Genomic DNA, 19,595 nt, shown 5'->3' with positions numbered 1-19,595 from the left:
CTGGTATGGTAATCATACCATTGTAAAAGAAAAATTATGAATAGAAAGTAACAATCTGGTCAGCAGTCATGATTAAGGGAGGCCTATCACATTCCTAAGGCATAATGCTTTTTCCTTACACAATTCCAAAATGGAAAATTAAAAAGAAATTAATTTAAAATTTAAATTTTAAATCTAAACAAAATCTAGGAGTTTATAATATCCCAGGATTCATTCCTTGCATTTTCTTTCCACCAGGATGGGTTAAGCACCATGCTTGAATAAGTTCTTAAAGCAAATGTGAGTGACTTAAATACAAACATTTACTTAAATTAGTGCAGCTGTGATCATACACTTACAAAATGCGCAGTGAGGAAAGGTGTCATGTGTTTACTGAGTGTTTTGCATGGCAGCTTGTTAAACGTAATGTTGCACTGCTAATATGTCAAATCAGCTTTGAATGTAATTAGCACTAAATGAGGTTTGTGGTTACACTCAAATCTGGTAAACACCTTACCCAAGTCAGTGTGTTAATAAAATGTAGCATGGTTTATCTCGTGTTGTAGGATGTCGCAAATTGTGCCATACTGAGTTCGGGTTTTCAGGAATAGAACAAAATTTGAGGTCATAACTCTGAATAGCGTATTAACAAAAAGTACCATCACAGTTGGTTCTAAAATGGTTAAACATAGAGACTGATGAACCTTTGAGGGGTTTAACAATCAGCCGGCGTGCAACAGATGCCAAATGGATACAGGAAAGATGGAAACAATTTTAAAGAAATAAAGATGATGTGAGGGTGTGTTATATTCTTTTTCAGGATCTCTACAACAGAAAATTATATGTGAAAATAGTACCTCCACCCATGGCAAGCATTACTATTTTGACATATTAAGTTTTCAATTGGCTTTGGACATCTTGAAGAAATTTTATGTAACAAGTTTGAATACACAGGAAGCACTAATTTCTAATTCATGATTGTTTGTAAATCTGGTTCAAATTAGCATATGTGTATAAGATAAAAAAAAAGAACAAAAGGAACAAAAGGAACAAAACAACATGATCTGGACAACTAAGCTCAAGAATGAGAAGGAAGGATGGTAGATGGAGGAGATGGACAATATAATAACAAGGCTGCAACTGCCAACACGCCATGCGTTACTTGTTAAACACCAAATTAAACCAATAAAAGGTTGCTTTGTGGGATCAGGAGGGAGGACAGCTCCAGTTTTGAGAAGTTCCTATTTGCTTGATTTAATGAAAAATGATTGTCATGGCTATTGGCAGGGTAAAATATGTCACTTACGCTGATCAGCCATAACACTGAGACCACATACCATATACCAGTAAATTGGTGACAGGATGATTGGCACCCAAGGTTCACGCAAGCTTGACCAAAGGCCAGCTTATCTGGTCCAATCCCACAGAAAAGCCCGGAAAAACAGCAGCTACAGCACCATGTAGTTCAGCGGGCAAAGAGCCTAAGGCCACCAACACAGCCTGCATGTTTCCTAGATGCAAATTTGATCAAGCACATATTGGATGTGCCAGACAAACATGTCTGATCCCACAGAGAACCCACACCACAACCCACAGCACCCAAAGGATCCGCTGCCAATATTCTGGTGCCGTCTTAGTGGAACCTAAACTTAGGTGGTTAAAATGTTAATTATTTTAATGCTATGGCTGATTTGTGTGTCACCAGAAGATTTCAATTGAGTTGAGCAGAAAACATGTAATGCCTTACCATGTGCAAACTGATTTACCAAAGAATGGACAAGGAACAAAACTTGGAATGAAAAAGAAATGTTACGATGTAATGCTGAGAATATCCAGAGAAAAAACATTTTTATTGTTATTTTTTGGCTATGTATTTTCATATCTAACTAAACTAACTTTGGTGATATGGGAACAACTAAAACAACAATACAATTAATAGTCAATTAAAAGTGAAATAATATGACTCTTATAAATCTTAGGAAGTTGTTAGCCAGATGATTGCTGTATAAAATGCAATATTGTACTAATACTGATATATTATTGTTAATAACTATAACAATTTGGAAAAAAAAAAAAGAAATATCACAACCACCACTTACTACTGCAGGTAACCAACTGCGCAGACCTAGAGTTCTATGTGACCTAAAGCACCAGTGAAATGCACTTAAGGTACATGTTTACAAAGACTGACGCTAAACAGCACGTCCCTGAGGGGGGGGGGTCTGTTCAGCATCTCTGAGCATGTCCCAACCTAAATCTTCTGCCCGAGTGCGAGATCCACCAAAGCACTTGGTCCTGGGTCTGGTGAATTTCATGCCTCGACTGGCCTAATGCCTGCAGCTCGATTTATTCAGCTTGCCGTGTCAATAAAGACTGAGTGAGGAGGAGAAGATCAGTGGCCGGGGAAATAAAGACATTCTGAGGTCATAACAATTGTTTTCAAGGCTAAAAACTAGCAATGAGTCTTGAAATAAGTTGAGAAAGAATTAATAAATTACGAAACCAGTGGCAGCATAAGTAGTTTACGTCATCGGGGGAGAACATGTAGACCAGCAAAACATACAAATGAATCTTTAAGAAATGTGATGGATCACATATTATTCCTTGGGGAGTGAGGGAAATCAACAGAACATGATTCGCAGATAAAAAAAAAAAACGTTTGGCTGGTTGACATACTGCGATTGTAATGCGTAAGGAAGTGTGTGCAATCGTTCCCAGATGGACGTTGTATGGCTGGAGAATCTAGCTCAACAAATATCTCTCTGTTTATTAAGATGTGCCTTGCTATATCAATTGAAAAAGTGTGAATAGTAAATAATAAAAAAAAAAAGTCTGCATTTCAGACTCATTACCTCATAAGTCAGGAGTGATCTCATAAGCAAGATCCGGGAAGCGTTAAAAAAGGACGCCAAAGTTCACATGTGGCCTTTGCATTCTTTCTTTGAGTTGCTCGCCAGACACAACGTGACTCACCCACGAGGTTTAAGGCAGAGGCAGGGGTTTTGGAGCTTTTTTTTATATAAACATGGCGTCCGAGAAGGATAAATCTAGGCTACATGTGGAACTAATTAGCAATATGCCAACTTCTTAACACCCAAATGACATAACAGGGCTCTAACTCAGTTAACTGAAGAAAGCCGGTGGACAGAAACGGTCATGGCCATTGACGAGCCTTGTTTAAGAAAAGAACTTTAGTGTCAGAGGGGTTTTCTCTGCTTTCCTTGGCCTAAGGGTGTGAAAGAAAAGCACAAGTTTGTCCGTTTAACCATTTCCCTTCTTTCTCTGTCTGGCCCAGGATGCAGGGAAGCGCTTAGCTGAACTGGCAGTATCGCAGAAACATGCTGTGCTGGATCCAATCCACACACTCTCTCTCTCTCTCGCTTTCTGTCTCGAAACCTTTCAGCATTACAGCGAGATACCAAAAATGAGACGTTGGCCAAGACGACTCTTAAGTGTCCTGCCCCATTAAAGACACCAAGCTGAAATATTGCCTCCTGCTCAACTTAAACCACATCGCCCAAATCAGTGCGAGGAATGCGAGATCTCCTTACAAGAGCGTCCAACCCCTGAGCTTGATGTTCACTTCAGGCATTTTTATGGGACTGTTTAAGACTGTTGTAATTTACTTTTTGTTCTAGATCTAGTTCGGAGTTTCACTCCCGATTAAAGCTCTTGTGTGTTTATGAAAATAGCAGTTGCTACGATGAATAGGTCAAAGTCTAAGTTTAATATGTTACATGGGTGTAGTTTTATCTGTCAAAATTCTACGCTTGTGCCAATACGTGCAACAAACTACTTCAATCTGTTTACACGAACAACCTGGAATGGCTGTTATTAAGGATATTTCTCTCCTTCTCTCTCTTTTTCTCTTTTTCTGACTTTCTGCCCTGTAAATGTTGCTAATTATCTACATTAGTCATGCGCATCCGGGCAAGTTGCAGGCTGCACTAACACTGTGGCTTACTGTCTTGTGAAAGTCCCAGGAGGTGTTAAAACAACAGTGTACTTAATTAGGAGCCCTTAATCTTTCATTAAGCAACCTACATAAAGAATTCATGCCTCGTGTGTTCCTGCAAGACAGAAGTTCATTCAGTCAGGCTTTTCTGGGTGTTTTTAATTAGGGGAATTTTTTTTTTTAGGGGAATACTTTTACCTTACAAAAAGATCCCCAGGTAAAGCTGAACCTCCCCTATTTTCACATTCCTGCATTTGCCTTCTTCCATTCACCTTCAAATGAAGTCATGTTCCTATGCTAAATACTCGTGTTTACTCTAACGTCAGGCCATCTGTCCACCCAAATGCGAATACAGCTGATAAAGATCTCCATTGTGAGTCAGGAAACAGGTTTGCATTAAGAGCAACAGTCAACCAAGAGCCCCGGCTTTGTTAGTTTTAAGGTTATGTTAAGAGACCTACTGTTGGGCTGGTCTTCCAGTCACAAAGCCATACAATTAGCATTGATCAGCTGTTATGTTAGTTCAATCAAGTGCTTTCTCATTCACACCTTAGACTAAGACCTGTGAGGGACATCAATTACTGAACCCAAATGCCGTTTGACTCTGCAAACGTTTGCCTCAATGCTGTGAGCAAAAGCCTGATTTTAGCAATAAGGTTTATAAAAATGTCTGCTTAGGGATGGTGTTGGTGGTGAGGGGCTCTCCATGGGGTTCCTTACTTATTGTGTATTAAGATAAGCCTTAATTAAAATATGTAAGAAAAAGAACATGTTGGGGTGTGCTGAAAAAATAATCAAGACAAGGATGAAATGGAGTGTCACACACTGTCACAACCACAAGGATGAGTTCCAATAATGGCCTATCTAGAAAGTCCTTTATTATCGTCAATTTTCAATGTATTAAAAAACCTTGACTGTCAAGCGTGACCATTTTAGAAGGGTTAAATTATCAAACTGCACCAAGCAAAGAGAACAACTAATGGGATTTCAAATTATTGGAATCGTACTTGAAGCTTACAACACATTATCAAAGCCTGAAAGGATACTGCTAAATTCTTAACTTTTGTGAAATATATGTGGTTGGAAAAGATAATACAGATTACCTAAACACTTGCTGAAATTGCATGCTTAAAAAACCAACAGTAAAAAGATAGCTATGTTTAATAGTGAAAGTAAGAGTTCACACAATGTGATAAGAACAGGATTGGGACTAAACATCTGAGTGGCCATCAGAAAGCCACTTGTTAGGGAGATAATAAAGCAGCATAAAATGGTGGTCTGATGAGTTCAAATTGACCCTATATCAAAACGTTAGGTGCGTAAGGGTAGGATGGGAGCACATGAAGCATAGTGCACCCATAATGCATAGTGGCCACTGTAAAAGGTTCTGGAGGCAGTGTTATGATCTGGGGTTGCTTCAGTTGGTCAGGTCTCATTAGATGATATTAGTCAGCAATATTATGTGGCAATAAAATGGACCTGAATGTACTGAATGAACAGGTTATCACATATATGGAGTTTTTTCTTCCCTGATGGCACAGGAATATTCCAGGAATCAAATTGTGATAGAGTGGTTCTGGGAGCATAAGGAATAATTTTTTTTACACAAGAACTGGATACTAAATGATGTGCTGTAATCAAAGCTAAAGGTGACTGACAATTTGACTAATCAGAATCCAGAATTTAGCAATTTTTAAAGAAAGATTAATATAGGGACATGGATAAGCAGAAATGTGTTGAAAATAAAATTATTCGTTAGCACCCCATTAATTGACTTTTTCAACAATTCAAAAATTCATGCGAACATTTCGCTGGACATGGATTCTCACGCTCGAATGCACAGAAGCCTGCAGCGTCTCCACATGCCAAATGAGGCCAAATGTCAAAATATTTAGACTGAATTGTCTGAGAATCCATGCTAGCAATCATAAGCTCCCTGTTTTTTTATTTAAGAGAAATGACAGCTTGACAGAACACATGCAAACACATGACCCCTTACATATTTGTTTCGGCTGACGTGTGTCAAAGTGAAGAGGATCACCGCAACCTCTTAACAGACATGCCTTACATTACAAACACAATGTATTTAATATATGGTTCCTTAAATATAGTGTACTTTACCAACATTTACATGCTTACCCAGAAATTCTATCTATAAAGATAAATCAAAAGTCATGATTTGTCCAGTAATTATATTAAAAAATGGAACAATAATATAAGTAATAACAGCCCTTTTTTAGTCCTTTTACTTGAGCTATTTTGTTTGCAATTTTCAATCTGGAGTCACTACACAGGCGCCAACGCATGTTCATTTTTGGTGAATTGCAATTGTTGACGCCAAATAGGATGAGGAAATCTGCCTCATTTGATCTAATAACAGTATACTAAAGATCTCTAAATCAAAAGATAAAACATAACCGTTTATGCCTCAAGAAGCAGATAATGATGTTAAATTGTAAGATTGCTGGCCTGCTGCTATTACTAACTGCTATTACTACTACCACTTCAGGGACCTACAAATGCCTGAAGAAGATTTTTTTCTCTCCTCCTAAAAGTGTACAATTGCTAAGTAATCTACATTAACTAAGGTGACCTGTATCTAATTCCAAATCAGTAAACCAAGAAAACCTTTTTTTTTTTTGACCAGCTTTATTGCAGGTTTTTTTTTTTTTTTTTAATTATAGGTAATTATTTTAAATGTGCTGCTGAAGAAAAAATCCCTCTTAAGGTTCATTGTCATATGCAGTGGATCTTCTTTTATGTGTATACAATATATCGGCCTGCTATATGTGTGCATCGGATTTGAAAAACAAATAAAAATATTAATATTTTTTGTCAACAATTAAGGTGAGTAAACTTAATAGACATCATAAAACTTAGATATTAAGAAGTAGTCAAGTCAAGTAGGCTTTTATTGTTATTTCAACCATATACAATTTAGTACACAGTGAAATGAAACGGTGTTCCTCCAGAACCAAGGTGCTACATAAATTAACAGAAACTAATTTGCTAACTAGTACACTTTTTAAGCTATCTAAGACAAACCAAACTGATTCCATAAATTAACAAAAAACTATTCTAAGTAGTATACAAAAAAACAACATAAACGACAACATGAAGTGTGTGTGCAAATGTGCAAACAGAAGCAGCAACGTGACAATGCAATATACTGTGATATACTACGATAGTGAGTTGAGGTAATGCATGTTAATGACATAGATAGATAGATAAAGACAGTAAACATTTCTTGGAAGTAGCAGCAGAGACAGGAAAGAGTTATTGTGCAAATAGCAGCTACTAATATAAATATTGTGCAAAAAAATTCAGCTTGGTGTCTGAACTTTGCTGGATGGTTGTAAATCAATATGTATGCATGTGTGTGTTTATCAGTCCAGTTCCACTTTATTGAAGTGAATGTTTATCTGTGAGTGAGTGTGTGCGTGCGTGCGTGCGTGCGTGTGTGTATCAGTTCAGTCCATTCGTGTTGAGGAGACGGATGGCATGTAGTTAGAAGTCTGGATGTGAGGGCCTGAATGCTTCGGTACTTTTTTTCAGATGGCAGGAAAGAGTGATAAATAGACATATTTATTGAACATACTAAAAATATTAAAGGAATTGATAATAATAATAATAATAATAATAATAAAATAATAATAATAATAATAATAATAATAAAATAATAATAATAATAAATCTGAAATTGTTTCCTCACAGCAAGTGGAGCAGAGCAAACACAATTATGTTTAAATAAAATTGTATATTAAACAGAAACAGAAATTATTTGTTTATTACAGGAAGGAATAACCACACAACATGCTCAGTCATAACATAATGACAACTGCAGCAATTATTATTATTATTATGATTATTATTATTATTATTGTTGCTGTTGTTGTCGTTATTGTTATTATGATATTTAATAATTACAGCAAGTGGAGCAAAGCAAACACAATTATATAGTTAAATAAAATGTAATATTTAACAGTAATAGAGTATAACTGCAGCAAATAATAATAATAATAATAATAATAATAAAGTTGAGATATTTTCCTTACAGCAAGTGGCGCAGAGAAAACACAATTATATATTTAAATAAAACGTAATATTATACAGTAACAGACAAAAACACACATCATGCTCGATTATAACAATAATGACAACCGCAGTAATACATATAATTAAAAAAATTAAAAAAACATTTACATATAATTATTCTTCTTATTGTAAATCATCATCATCATCATCAGGTGTATTTATAAGCACCTTTCATGCACTCCAAAAAATGAAAACAGCAATTAATAAGAAATAACTATTCTTACTGTATTAATCTAATCCCCCCCCCATCCCCCCCCGCCCCGCCCACCCACAGCGCGCGCATGCTCGTGTGTAAACCTTACCATAAACATTATTAAAAGCACCGCATGTTCTGTCTATCACACCGGTTGCAGTGTTCCAGCGCGCGCGCGTCGCACCGAGAGTTAATCTCACTCCGGTTTACCGACTGCGAATGGGAATAGCGGTGTGTGTGTGTGTGTGTGTGTGGTGGGGGACAGCGGGGCGGGGAGGGGTTTCTCTCTTTCTTTCTCTCCTTTTGGATCACGCGTTTCATTGGCTCCCCGCGACCCAAAACGCGGCCAGTCGTTCCTATTGGCCGGCGCTGCGCTCGCGCTCCCCCGCTGTCTCGCGCTGGCGCTCATTTTTCAGGCGCAGGGGTCCCTGGCAGGCGGCCTTGTGAGTCAGCAGGAGGAAAGCGCACACACTCGCTCTCTCTCGCCTTCTCCCTCTCTCAGCTCAGTGCTGTCAAGCTTTCAGAGGCAACCATCCGAGCTCGTTTAAACTGCTGACTTTCACTTCTACTGGGGACCGTTTTCCTCAACCTTTTTGGCTGTTACTGACTTTGAATTTTGTTTAAGGGAACCTGAGTCAGGGGCTTTTTTTTTTTGCTCTGTATCTGCTTCAGTCCCTTTGTTATTGGCGACGATGAGGCTGGTGGCATCCTTGCACCTCTGGAAGACCACCACTGTGTTGGCATTGATGGTGAACCTGGTGCCCCTGAGCCTGGCAGGGGAGTATGAAGAGTACGACTGGAAGCCTGATCCGTTCGGTGGCGGGCGAGTTTACGACAAGCCTCCGCAGTGTGTGTCCATCCCAGACGACCTGCGCCTGTGCCACGGTGTCGGCTACACTCAGATGCTCCTGCCCAATCTGCTCGACCATGAGACCATGGCCGAGGTGAGGCAGCAGGCTGGCAGCTGGGTGCCGTTGGTGCACAAGGCCTGCCATCCAGGCACACGCATCTTCCTGTGCTCACTGTTTGCACCTGTCTGCATGGACCAACGCATCTACCCGTGTCGCTGGCTTTGCGAGAGTGTGCGCCAGGGCTGCGAACCCGTCATGGAGGCATTTGGGTTCCCATGGCCTGAAATGCTCGCCTGCGACAAGTTCCCTCAGAGCGATGTGTGCATCAACACGCCCAACAACACTGATGCATCCATGGATGGTGGTGAGTTTTATTATAATTTAAGAATTATATTATTGTTCTAAAATGGTATTGAAGTCCTACATTACGGATCAACGCTAAAACCAAATCTAAGACAACAGATCCAGATCATGAGCAACATTTTTTGAAGGTAGACACCCAAAAACAGGTCTTGCAAAATCAGTGGTTGTGAACATTGAACAGTTTTTCCTATTGTAAGCCAACTGTGGCAACTTCATGGCAAGGACAAACTGATCGTAATTAGCTGAATAGTTGAACCAAAATGTACAGGATCAGGATTTGGTTTTGAAAAACCAAACTCCTCCTGTTTTCTATATATTTTTTTTTTTCTCCAGCATTCAAAAAAGAGCTTTCTGTGTAATGCTGACCGTATTAAACCCACACACTGCTGCTGCTCACACGTGTGTATTTCTGTGTTTTGTATCACTTTCCCCCACACTCAGCCTCAACGCACCTTTTGCCGTGTGTCACAATTGACGCTCAAGCTCCTTCTTAAAAGGCGGTGTGATGTTGTTTCAGGAACAAGCATCTGTTTGGGGCCACAGTTTACTCACCTTTTGTTACCTCAGATCTCTGTTATTTTTGCAAGTGCTCTACTTTGCATGCAATTAAATTGCATTCAAGACAAAGCAAGCATGCTTGCTCAGGGAGGCATAAGAAGATTCATATTTGAGCACTTGCTTTGCACCTGGTAACAATTGTCAGCGGGGTGTTAGGCGAGCTGGGACTAGGTCCAAAAAAAGCATTATGTGCGTTCTTTTTTTCCTATCTTTTGCAACCCGGGCACGTTGTTAAAATAATTACTTCGTTATAAATAATTTCCTGTTGTTTGTTTTGAAAAGTAATTTTCGTACAAGGAATTTTTAAAGCGCAGCCAGAATCAGTCATGCAGGCAAATGCAGGGCTACTTTTACTTTAGTTAAGCCCTGAGTGACCCCGGAGCCTTAATTAGCATCTTTTCATAAGATAATGCAATAGAACAGGGCTCTCAGTGGTGCGGCACAAAAAAAAAAGAGGTGGGCCTGAGATGGCTGCTTTTCACTCTGATTACAGTAAGACATTTTACATTTCCATGAGTGTTAAACATCTAAAACATAAAAAAAAAACACTCTCTCACACACACAACGGTTGTGCAAGGAAAGATTATCCCAGAATCCCATGCTGATTGTGTGTTTAAGTTGCTGGAAGCACGCAGGGGTTCTATGGAAAGACTTAAGTTGAGGAGGGTACGAGAGAGAATGAGGGAAAGTACAACCAGCTGATGTAAGTGTCTCGTAAATTTTGTGGGAATTTCCAAGTGAGAAGAAGGAAGAATTTAAGGTGGAAAGAAATACAAAACAACAACAACAACAACAAAGCATGCTGGAAGATTATTATTATAATTTTATTTTTTTTTTTATAACACATGCATAAAAAGAAACCATGTCATCTACATTTAACTTTCGGAAATATCGCTTTCTGCAGCTCTGTCACTTCCTGTGCTTTTTTTAAAACAGTTCACATCAGAGCTCAGTCAATCCAAAGGGCAGTTCAACTCTGTGGTACTTCACAATGCGAATTTCGCTAAGGATTAAGTGTGTCGTTGATTAAATCCATTCTCCTGAGGGTTTCGAATCACACAAGCGCACTCTATGCAGTATGTTTGAGAAAGGAGCCTACCTTAGCTTAAAAAGAATAGGCTTCTGCCTTCATCACATTTTTTTTGGAAAACCAGAAGAATAAATGGAAAACTGTCAAATAGACATTTATGGGTGCCTTGCATACTTTGGGGCTCCAAGAATAATCAGAGATCTACAGCCGGTGCAAATAGTTCATGGCACTGGAAACTAAATAACATACTGAGCACTTGATGTGAGGGGAAAAATACTAGAACTACATATTCATGTAAAAAAAAAAAAGGCTTGTTTTTTTTTCCCTCTTTTTCAAAATTATCGGCTGCTTGATTTGCCAGAAGAGCTGTTCGTGATAAGAGAAGTGACCACACAGAAAAGGCAACCAAGCATAATCCAAAGAATGATTAAAATCTTCACAGTTGACAGAGATAAGGGGCTCTAATCTCAGCTCTCTTCTTTAACACGTTCCATGACCTCTTCAGGAAGCCTCTTCAGCTTAACGTTTCTAATAATTACAGTTGGCCTGGGGGTCTTTAAGGTTCTTGTCTCAGCTCTCTGCTCCTTTCACACACACACAAAAAAAAAAAAACAGAAGAGCAGCTGTTGACATACATGTGTAAATGATTTGGTTTGGGGATTGTCTACTGCTAATTAGCATGACAGAGTGATTGAGAGAAATGGGGAGGAAAGCAGGAGTAGTGAGAGTTCGTTCGTTAGAATTCATCTTTGTTTTAGCATTTAAACTCACAAGGGAATAGTGTGTTAAGGCGTATCTGGTATTAGTTAAATCTGCATTAAGCTTGAATTTATGCAGTGTGATTTGACAAGCGTATTATGAGCCAAATGACAGCCTGAACTTCTTTACCGTTTCAGTCCGATCACCAAACTGCAAAGTTTACCCTAGCTGTTTACGCTTGTACGCTAACTTTCCGAACACTTCCAAGGCCTTTACTGAGAGGCTAAGGAAATACAGAGGAAAGACATTTGGTTCCTATTACCATGGCCCACCATACTGATTGGGTATCTATGTATGTTCGGTGTACCAGAGCTGACTTTGTGCTTTACTTTCTGTCTTAGGTAGCTCACCGGTCTGCCCACCGTGCGACAACGAAATGAAAACCGATGCAATTTTGGAGCACATGTGTGCCAGCGAGTTTGGTAAGTGCTTCGTAACGCTCCTCTCACTTTCTCTCTTACACACACAAGCATATTTTGTGGTGAAAACTGAGAAGCAACTCTCACGGCGGTAAAAAAAAAAAAAAGAAATTACATTCCTGTTGGATGCCTAAGCAAAAAAAGAAAGGAAAAAAAAAATCAGTGCAGTACATTCCCAAATCATGTTATGAGGTTGTAAGTTAAGTCGTAAGTGCATGTACAGTACTTACTTTAATCCACAAAGCATACAAACAATATCCTGCATTACCAAATGTTTATTTTTTTAATATAGAGAACTGAGATATATTTGTGGACTGTTTAGCGATGAACCATGGCCTGTGTAGTTACTCTTTCCTCCCTTATTTTTCATTTCATTCCCCTTGTTTTACCAGCTTGCTTAGTAGACTCAACATTTACATAACCGCAATATAGTGAAAGTGTGTCTTTTCACACTATTTCCACTCAACAGCGCAGTATATTAATTATTATCTTCATCAACTGTAACAAAAGTACACGCATATTTCACAAACCTTCTCGCCTTTCTTTCTGCTGACACAATTTCTCTGACCTACTAAGCACACTCATGTTTTACAATAGAACAGTCCTGCTGTCTTCAGTGCTTAAAATAACAGCTGTGGGCTCGTTTTAACGCTTGTAAATCAATGCCATGGTTTGGATGACCCTTTTTAAAGGCCGCTACTCTGTGACTAATGAATTGAGGTAATTCACGCAGGTCTAAAAAACCCTTTATTTGGCCACTACTCTGAGCTGTAAATCGGGATGTTTGTTTTCCTGTCTGGTCCAGTGGACTTGACGACATCACCAGAGCTGTCCTTGGTGCAGGGGTCAAATGAGATACTGATGGATACCCTTCCAACAAATAGATATTGTGCACTGAATTTCAGTGGTGTGGATGAATAAAACACCAAATCTTATATTTATTTTGAGCTTTTCAGCATTGCTTTGTTACTTTATCAACTAGCAACCTTTGCTAACATGAAGGCATAGACATCCAGACTGTCTGCATTACCATTCACTCCAGCCATCCAAGTTTTGTAGGAATTCTCCAGAGAATCAAGAATCGATCACTTGTCCCGTCTTGGGCCACTGTTTCACTCTTGTCTTCCAGGTCACATTTGTTAGACAATGTTTAGACTTCTGGAATTTTTCTACATAGCAGAGTTAATCCCTAGAGTCTAAAGCATAGACCCTGACCGCAACTCTTAAAACAGCCCATTACGCCTGCCATCAGGGCCCTTCCCAGCAGGAGTTACCTCAACAAAAGGAGGGTGCTGCAGCAAGCGCTTCCTGCACTCCTGCCAAGAGGTTAACAAATGCTGGTTTTGGTTTGCCTCTTAGAAAACCATAAAGCCTCATTCAGACAGGGATCCGAAGAGGCTAAGCCATCTTTGGTGAGCTGCCATCTTTCCTCTGGACAGCTTTGTATAAGCTAAGCCCACTGGCAACCCCCTCTGTGACCTCCGAGTTGAGCCCTAAAGCCAGCCATTGTGAAGGAGAGAAAGTAAGAGCGGTTTGTCAGGTTTGTCATTCGTGATCAATTGTCATGACTGACCTGTCACCTGGTTTGCTTAAAAAAAAAAATTGTGTCAAAAGGCTGAAGAATCACATACACTGTGCCAGCCCACTGGACCTGGCGAGAACAATTTCGTCTGTGGGCTTATGAGCTTAGTAGTGTATTCATTTAGTTCATGTGAAGGCTGTGTGTCTTCACAAATGCCACTTTTTGTTGTATATTGTGTAGCTGAGCTTTCATAAATGTATTGCTAGGAACCTCAACTAACCCTGTGGTTGAGCAAAAACATAACCCTGTCCATGCTTCAAGCGAGAGATGACTAACAGGCATTTCAAATACCATGGGAGATAAGGAAAACCAAATAGTCCTTATTAAAGCCCTTGTTCTTCACAAACTGGCCAGACTTACTTACAGACACTTTGCTTATAAACAGCAGTGGTTTTATGGGGAATGCTGTTCATGTCCAGGCCCGGCTTTTATGATCCCTCTTTCTAACCAAATCTCATGGCCTTCCACTGAGCACTTCTATTCTCACACTTTTGTTGGCTGTTCCTTCTGCGGTCAGTGGCGCATATTTAGTTTTAAAGCAGTAAAAGTGTTTGGGCTTGGCCATCCACTTTGGATTCTGCACACATTTACGCATCAGAGACTGTGAAGGAAGCTGTGTTCTGGACTGTTTTCATTCTCGATGTCCCCTGCTGGTTTATGACAGCATCTGATCCGTCTGCAAGTCTGTCTCTTGTCTCGTGACACTGCAGAATGCCAAGTCAGGGAACAGAGACATAGCATAAAAGCAAAATCTCTGGAAGCATTTATGGGTACAATACAGTTTTGTCCAGCTCTAGAAGACAAACCAGAGTTCAGTCCCGGATTTCATTTCCTTAAATCTTCCAGAACTTCCTCAGTCCTTAATCGTGCAGCCCTCATCCTTCTACCTCAAAACTATCCAAATGTTAGTCAGGTGGGCATTCCAGACATTCCAGAAGGTTGACTTTGGAAACATGCAAGATCCAAATCATTTTAAATATTCTTTCCTTCTTTGTGCTACTTACAGTATCAGTGTTTCTGCTTTCCATGTTTACTTTGTTAATGGTGCTATGAATCTACAGGTCACTAGCTGCTGAGCTGGAAGTTGCTTAAAGAAATATTTATCAGAAATATCAAGGATGGTGTACTTACAAAATTTTAGTTGGGGGTAATGTTTGGACAAAGATAAGAAGCTTTAGATTGCTTTTTAATATTCTGAAGTGTCAACTTTAAGTATAAATTGAACAGGAAAATGAATGTGAAGAACAAGGAAAGTTATGTATGTTTAGCTAAATAATTTGGTCAAGCAATAATGAGTTTTTTTTTTTTTAACACCATTCCCATATACCATTACTGTCAGTGAGGGACAAATAATAAATTCACTAGCCACCCCAATAGGGAAACCAAAGTTCTAATGCGCTGCCCAGTGATTCCTTTTGCAGACCATGTTTATGTACTCTATATAGTTTATTATCTCTATTGTAAATGTGTATCATGTATCATGTGATGAAGCATTATGTTTTCACCCTGGAACTACAGAAGCAGATAACTTTCCTGTGAAAAATTGTAATGTTGAACAGAAAACTTGTCAAGTTTGAACCTTGTTAACTCTGTTGTATAAGAAGAAAGATTGGTCATAAACAGGTTGGTATTATGGGTATTAGCACAGAGAGGGCTGTATTTCAATTGGAGCTTTACTGATAAGTGCACCATAACTATGTGGATTACAGTTACAAATGCCACTGGGTGCGTTGGGAGTTCACTCAGGGGTTTAGACAGAATTTAAACCCCAGAAAAGTCGACTTTCCTGACTTGAGAATTCTGAAGCCTGACCAATGCTTTTATTCCATTAAACATTAAGCCCTTTCAGAAAGCCTTGTTATGAAGCTTAGACTGCAGGTCAAACTCTTAAGCCTTTCCATGTGGAAAGTTAATTCCTGAGTACCGGACCATACTCAGCAGTGTTGATTTGGAATGAGCAGAAGCACTCGCCACTAACTATTTTCACTCATCAATTTTAAATAAAAGAATGAAGTTTGATGAAAATCTTAAATATGCTTGTAAAATGTTTTCCTGGGTGCGGCCTTGCCACCTCATAGCTCCAGGGTACCTAGTTCATCTTGGGTTACTGTGTAATGTTTCACATGAGGAGTCCATTTGGTTCTCTAGTTTCCTCTGAAAAATATATGAAAGTTGGTGGATTGGTGATTCAAAATTGCCTCTTGTGTGTATATGGTGCTCTGTGATGAACCACATTCCAGCCATGTTGAGTGTTCAAATCATAAATTGTGACCCTGTCCAGGATCAGCTCTTACTAAGGATGAAGAAACCAATGAATAGATGGAATGCACTCTTTTTTTATTATTATTTCATAATGATTTTTAAATACAATTTAATTCCAAGCTTAACTTTCTTTAAAAATAGTGCTGTGGTTCAATAGTGTGTTTCCAGCCACTTCTCTTCACCACCACACAGTAAGGATTTATTTTCACTGTGGTCTACTTGCTGACAGCTAATAGAGACTGATCAGCTTGTTAAAGGCTAATTAGCAGTAAATCATAATTCATGCTGTATGTTTTTCCATAGAAAGCTATTTTCTTAATGGTATTTTGAGTTTAGTTTGTCTAATTGGGATGAATTCCTCCAAAGGTTCACAGGAGTGTCAGCCATAATTCCTAAAGCTGTAATTCATGCTATGTTTGGGAATTACATTGGCGCAGGACGAATTTACCTAAAATATACTTACAGCACCGAGCTTAAGACCACCCTCAGAGATGATTTATGAACAGCAAAAGGTTCCATAAATGATAAGATTAGGAGAGTAATGCAGGGAGGTGCGCTTCCAAGAAGAAGAGTTAAATTTTTTTTTTTTCCCAGAATATCAGCACACTTGTTCTTCTTTCTTCATATAAGGAAGTCTAGTTGATGTGAATAAAGATAAGTAGAGTCATCTAAGTGTGGGAAATTAAGCATATAACTAGAAATACTGACCTGGTCATCTTTACCCAACGATAAAATCCAATGTATAGAAACATTTACTCGTTCCATTTAAGCATTTTAAATGCAAAAGTGCAGATTTTCCTCTACATTTATATTATAAGGAACAATACTTGCATGGAGTTAGAGATCAGGTTACATCTGGAGGAGCAAAAGGCAGACAAGGTGCAATTTGTGGCATTCCTGGCCCTCTTGGGAAAATAGAGGGCAGTAGGGGCAGATAGATTTACATCGCTGAGGCTTTATCCTGATGAAGACTCCTAAACTTGACAGAGCCTGAGACAGTGATACCTGGGTCATTATGAAGTGCTCTGGGACTCTGTCAACAGGAGCAGCTTGGTATTGATTACAGCCTTACTCGTTGACCCCCCTTCCACATCTCTTTCTTCAGTTTGTCCCCTCCTTTTTGTGGTCTAGCTCTGACTGGAGCTCTGTGTGACTCTCCCCCCGAGCAGGCAACCTATCTCCTGTGTTTTGTTTAGCCTTTCTAAGCAGGGCATACATCCCAAGGGGGATTCAGAGACTTAGTGCTTCCCAAAATGTTTTGCTGAAGCATAAGTACTTTGAACATATATTGTAAACCATTCGCCTACCTAGCTGTACAGACTTTACAGTGGGTTTTTTTGTTGTTGTTTTTTTGGCATTGAGGTTTCTCTAAAAAAGTTATGGAGTTTGGCACAATCCTAGATTCGCCTTGTCTGTAGCATTGCCAACCCTCCAAGAGATGATTTTTTAGAAGCAGCAGAGTTTGCTCGAGGCTTTTGCCTGTCAATCACACTGCCTTTCCAAAGCATATATGATATCTTGAAAACTGACTTAGCTTCATCTTGGTGTTCTTTTCAGCCATCAAGACCAAAATCAAGGAGGTGAAACGGGAGAATGCAGACCGCAAGGTGATCTTGCAGAAAAAGAGGAAGGCTGTCAAACTGGGAACCCTAAAAAAGAAAGACCTGAAGACCCTCACCATGTATCTGAAGAATGGCGCTGACTGTCCCTGCTCGCAGCTGGACAATCTGAACAGCGCCTACCTCATCATGGGCCGCAAGACAGATAGGCAGTACCTCATCACCGGCATCCACAAATGGGACAAATCCAACAAGGAGTTCAAAAAGACCTTGAAGAAATTGCAAAGCCACAAGTGCCCTACTTACGAAAAAGTCTTCAAATAATCCAACAGTCGAGACAACATCTCTGTCCTACTTTTGAATGAACTTGCACATGTGAGCAACCCAAAAAAAAAGCTCCCTTATGTTTATATACAGCCTATATTATATATTTCTATGTATTTTGACCAACACTTGTAGGTTTTATTGTTTGTGCTGTTAGTGATTTTTAAGAATGGTACACTATCCAGCAAAGTACGAATCATTACTAATGTATATAGCCATCTCATTCTGAATGTGTTGGAAAACTACCAGACTTCCTCTCGAATGTATCATTATTTCTTCTGGTTTTTTTTTTTTTCTTTTTTGTTTTCCTCTGTAAACATCTAGCTTATTAGGACCATTCTTCTTTTTTGGCTCATTTGGAAAGGTACTTATATTTTAAACTGTGAACCCTGCACACAAAATTTTGAGCCTTGAATGTTATCAGATATGTTGAACGTTACGTTATGTCTCACATTTTTCAGCAAAATTACTTTGCTTTTAGTGTTTTTTTAAATATTTTTTTTAATCATACACCCATTATTGTATACTTTGTGATGTAATCCACACTAAACATCAACATAACCTGTAACTCAGTAATCAATCCAAAGGTAATCAAGCTGCTTTTGTATTCATTATGCTGTGATTGGTAAGTAACATATGGCCTGGGTCACACTTTTATACAAAAGAGACCACACACACTTAACCAAGGACGAAGACAACAGGTATACTTAATTATCTAAATTAATTCTTTGATGCTGGTGTTCTTTGTTTTGCTTTTGTTTTGAGGTTAAGTTTTGTAACTCATACAGTTCCTACACTATATTACAAACTACATATTGCATAGTGGTTTAAAATGCACAGTATTCATATCAAATACCTTTTTTTGTTAATTCAGTCTAGCACTATTACTATGAGTTCATTCGTGTCTTTTGTAAAATGTTTCCAATCATTTTGTACATAAAATTCTAACACGAATGTAGAATTAAACTTTAACACAAACACAGTCTGATCATCTTTGCACCTTATTACTTGCTAACAAATAAATGTTACCTTAATGGACTTTTTGATAGTATGTATGTTATGCCATTTGCAGACTTCATCAATCACTGTGGGAAGACTAGATTGCTATGAAATTAGCATTGTAGCATGATGTCTGTAATATATAAGTTTGTCCGAAACATTCTATATCCTGTTATACATACATATAGAAAACTATGTGACAACTAAATGAAGCACATTAGCTAGGTAGCTACCAGTTCGGTAGACAACATTGGAAATTAGGAATCAACTAATGCTGAATTAGAGAAATAGCAAGCATTATTTAATAGCAATCAGCTAGAGTTAGCGGTACTCCTGGTCTCTAGGTAGAAGTGTTATTTAAGTTTACTCTGGAAGGTAGAACAGTTTGGCTTTTTTGACTTTTTTTTTTCACTGAGAAATTTATTTAACTGCTAAAATGATGAGTTTAAGAAAGTTTAAAATAAAATTATTATTCACTTAGGATAAAAAAAACATTCCAATCATGTTAATTCTTTTACCACTAATCCCTTTTTTTTCCTCTAAGTCAAATGTCACCACATATTAATCATTTGGTGATAATAAAAATGTGACGAATTTTGGTCAGAAATCAATATATATATATATATATATATATATATATATATATATATATATATAGAGAGAGAGA

At 38.6% G+C, this 19,595-nt stretch overlaps 1 protein-coding gene across 1 annotated transcript; it reads left to right on the top strand.

Annotated features, from left to right (window-relative positions):
• Positions 1 to 8,629: 8,629 nt before the first annotated feature.
• sfrp1a (secreted frizzled-related protein 1a) lies at positions 8,630 to 18,967 on the top strand. The gene is made up of 3 exons (XM_053481222.1): positions 8,630 to 9,437; positions 12,125 to 12,205; positions 17,604 to 18,967. Exons 1-3 carry the CDS (start codon positions 8,915 to 8,917, stop codon positions 17,927 to 17,929), a joined length of 930 nt encoding a protein of 309 aa, XP_053337197.1. The 5' UTR covers positions 8,630 to 8,914; the 3' UTR covers positions 17,930 to 18,967.
• The last annotated feature ends 628 nt before the right edge of the window (positions 18,968 to 19,595 follow it).

The sequence above is a fragment of the Clarias gariepinus genome, chromosome 21, assembly GCF_024256425.1.
Source record: "Clarias gariepinus isolate MV-2021 ecotype Netherlands chromosome 21, CGAR_prim_01v2, whole genome shotgun sequence".
NCBI lineage: Eukaryota > Metazoa > Chordata > Actinopteri > Siluriformes > Clariidae > Clarias > Clarias gariepinus.
Note: the sequence above shows the minus strand (reverse complement) of the source record. Positions and strands in the feature narration are given on the sequence as shown.

Excerpts from the sequence above, each read along its gene's own strand:
- sfrp1a (XM_053481222.1), top strand. The coding sequence starts at position 8,915 with ATGAGGCTGGTGGCATCCTTGCACCTCTGGAAGACCACCACTGTGTTG. Across the intron at positions 9,438-12,124 it reads TGATGCATCCATGGATGGTG|GTAGCTCACCGGTCTGCCCA; the intron begins GTGAGTTTTATT and ends TTTCTGTCTTAG. Across the intron at positions 12,206-17,603 it reads CATGTGTGCCAGCGAGTTTG|CCATCAAGACCAAAATCAAG; the intron begins GTAAGTGCTTCG and ends TGTTCTTTTCAG.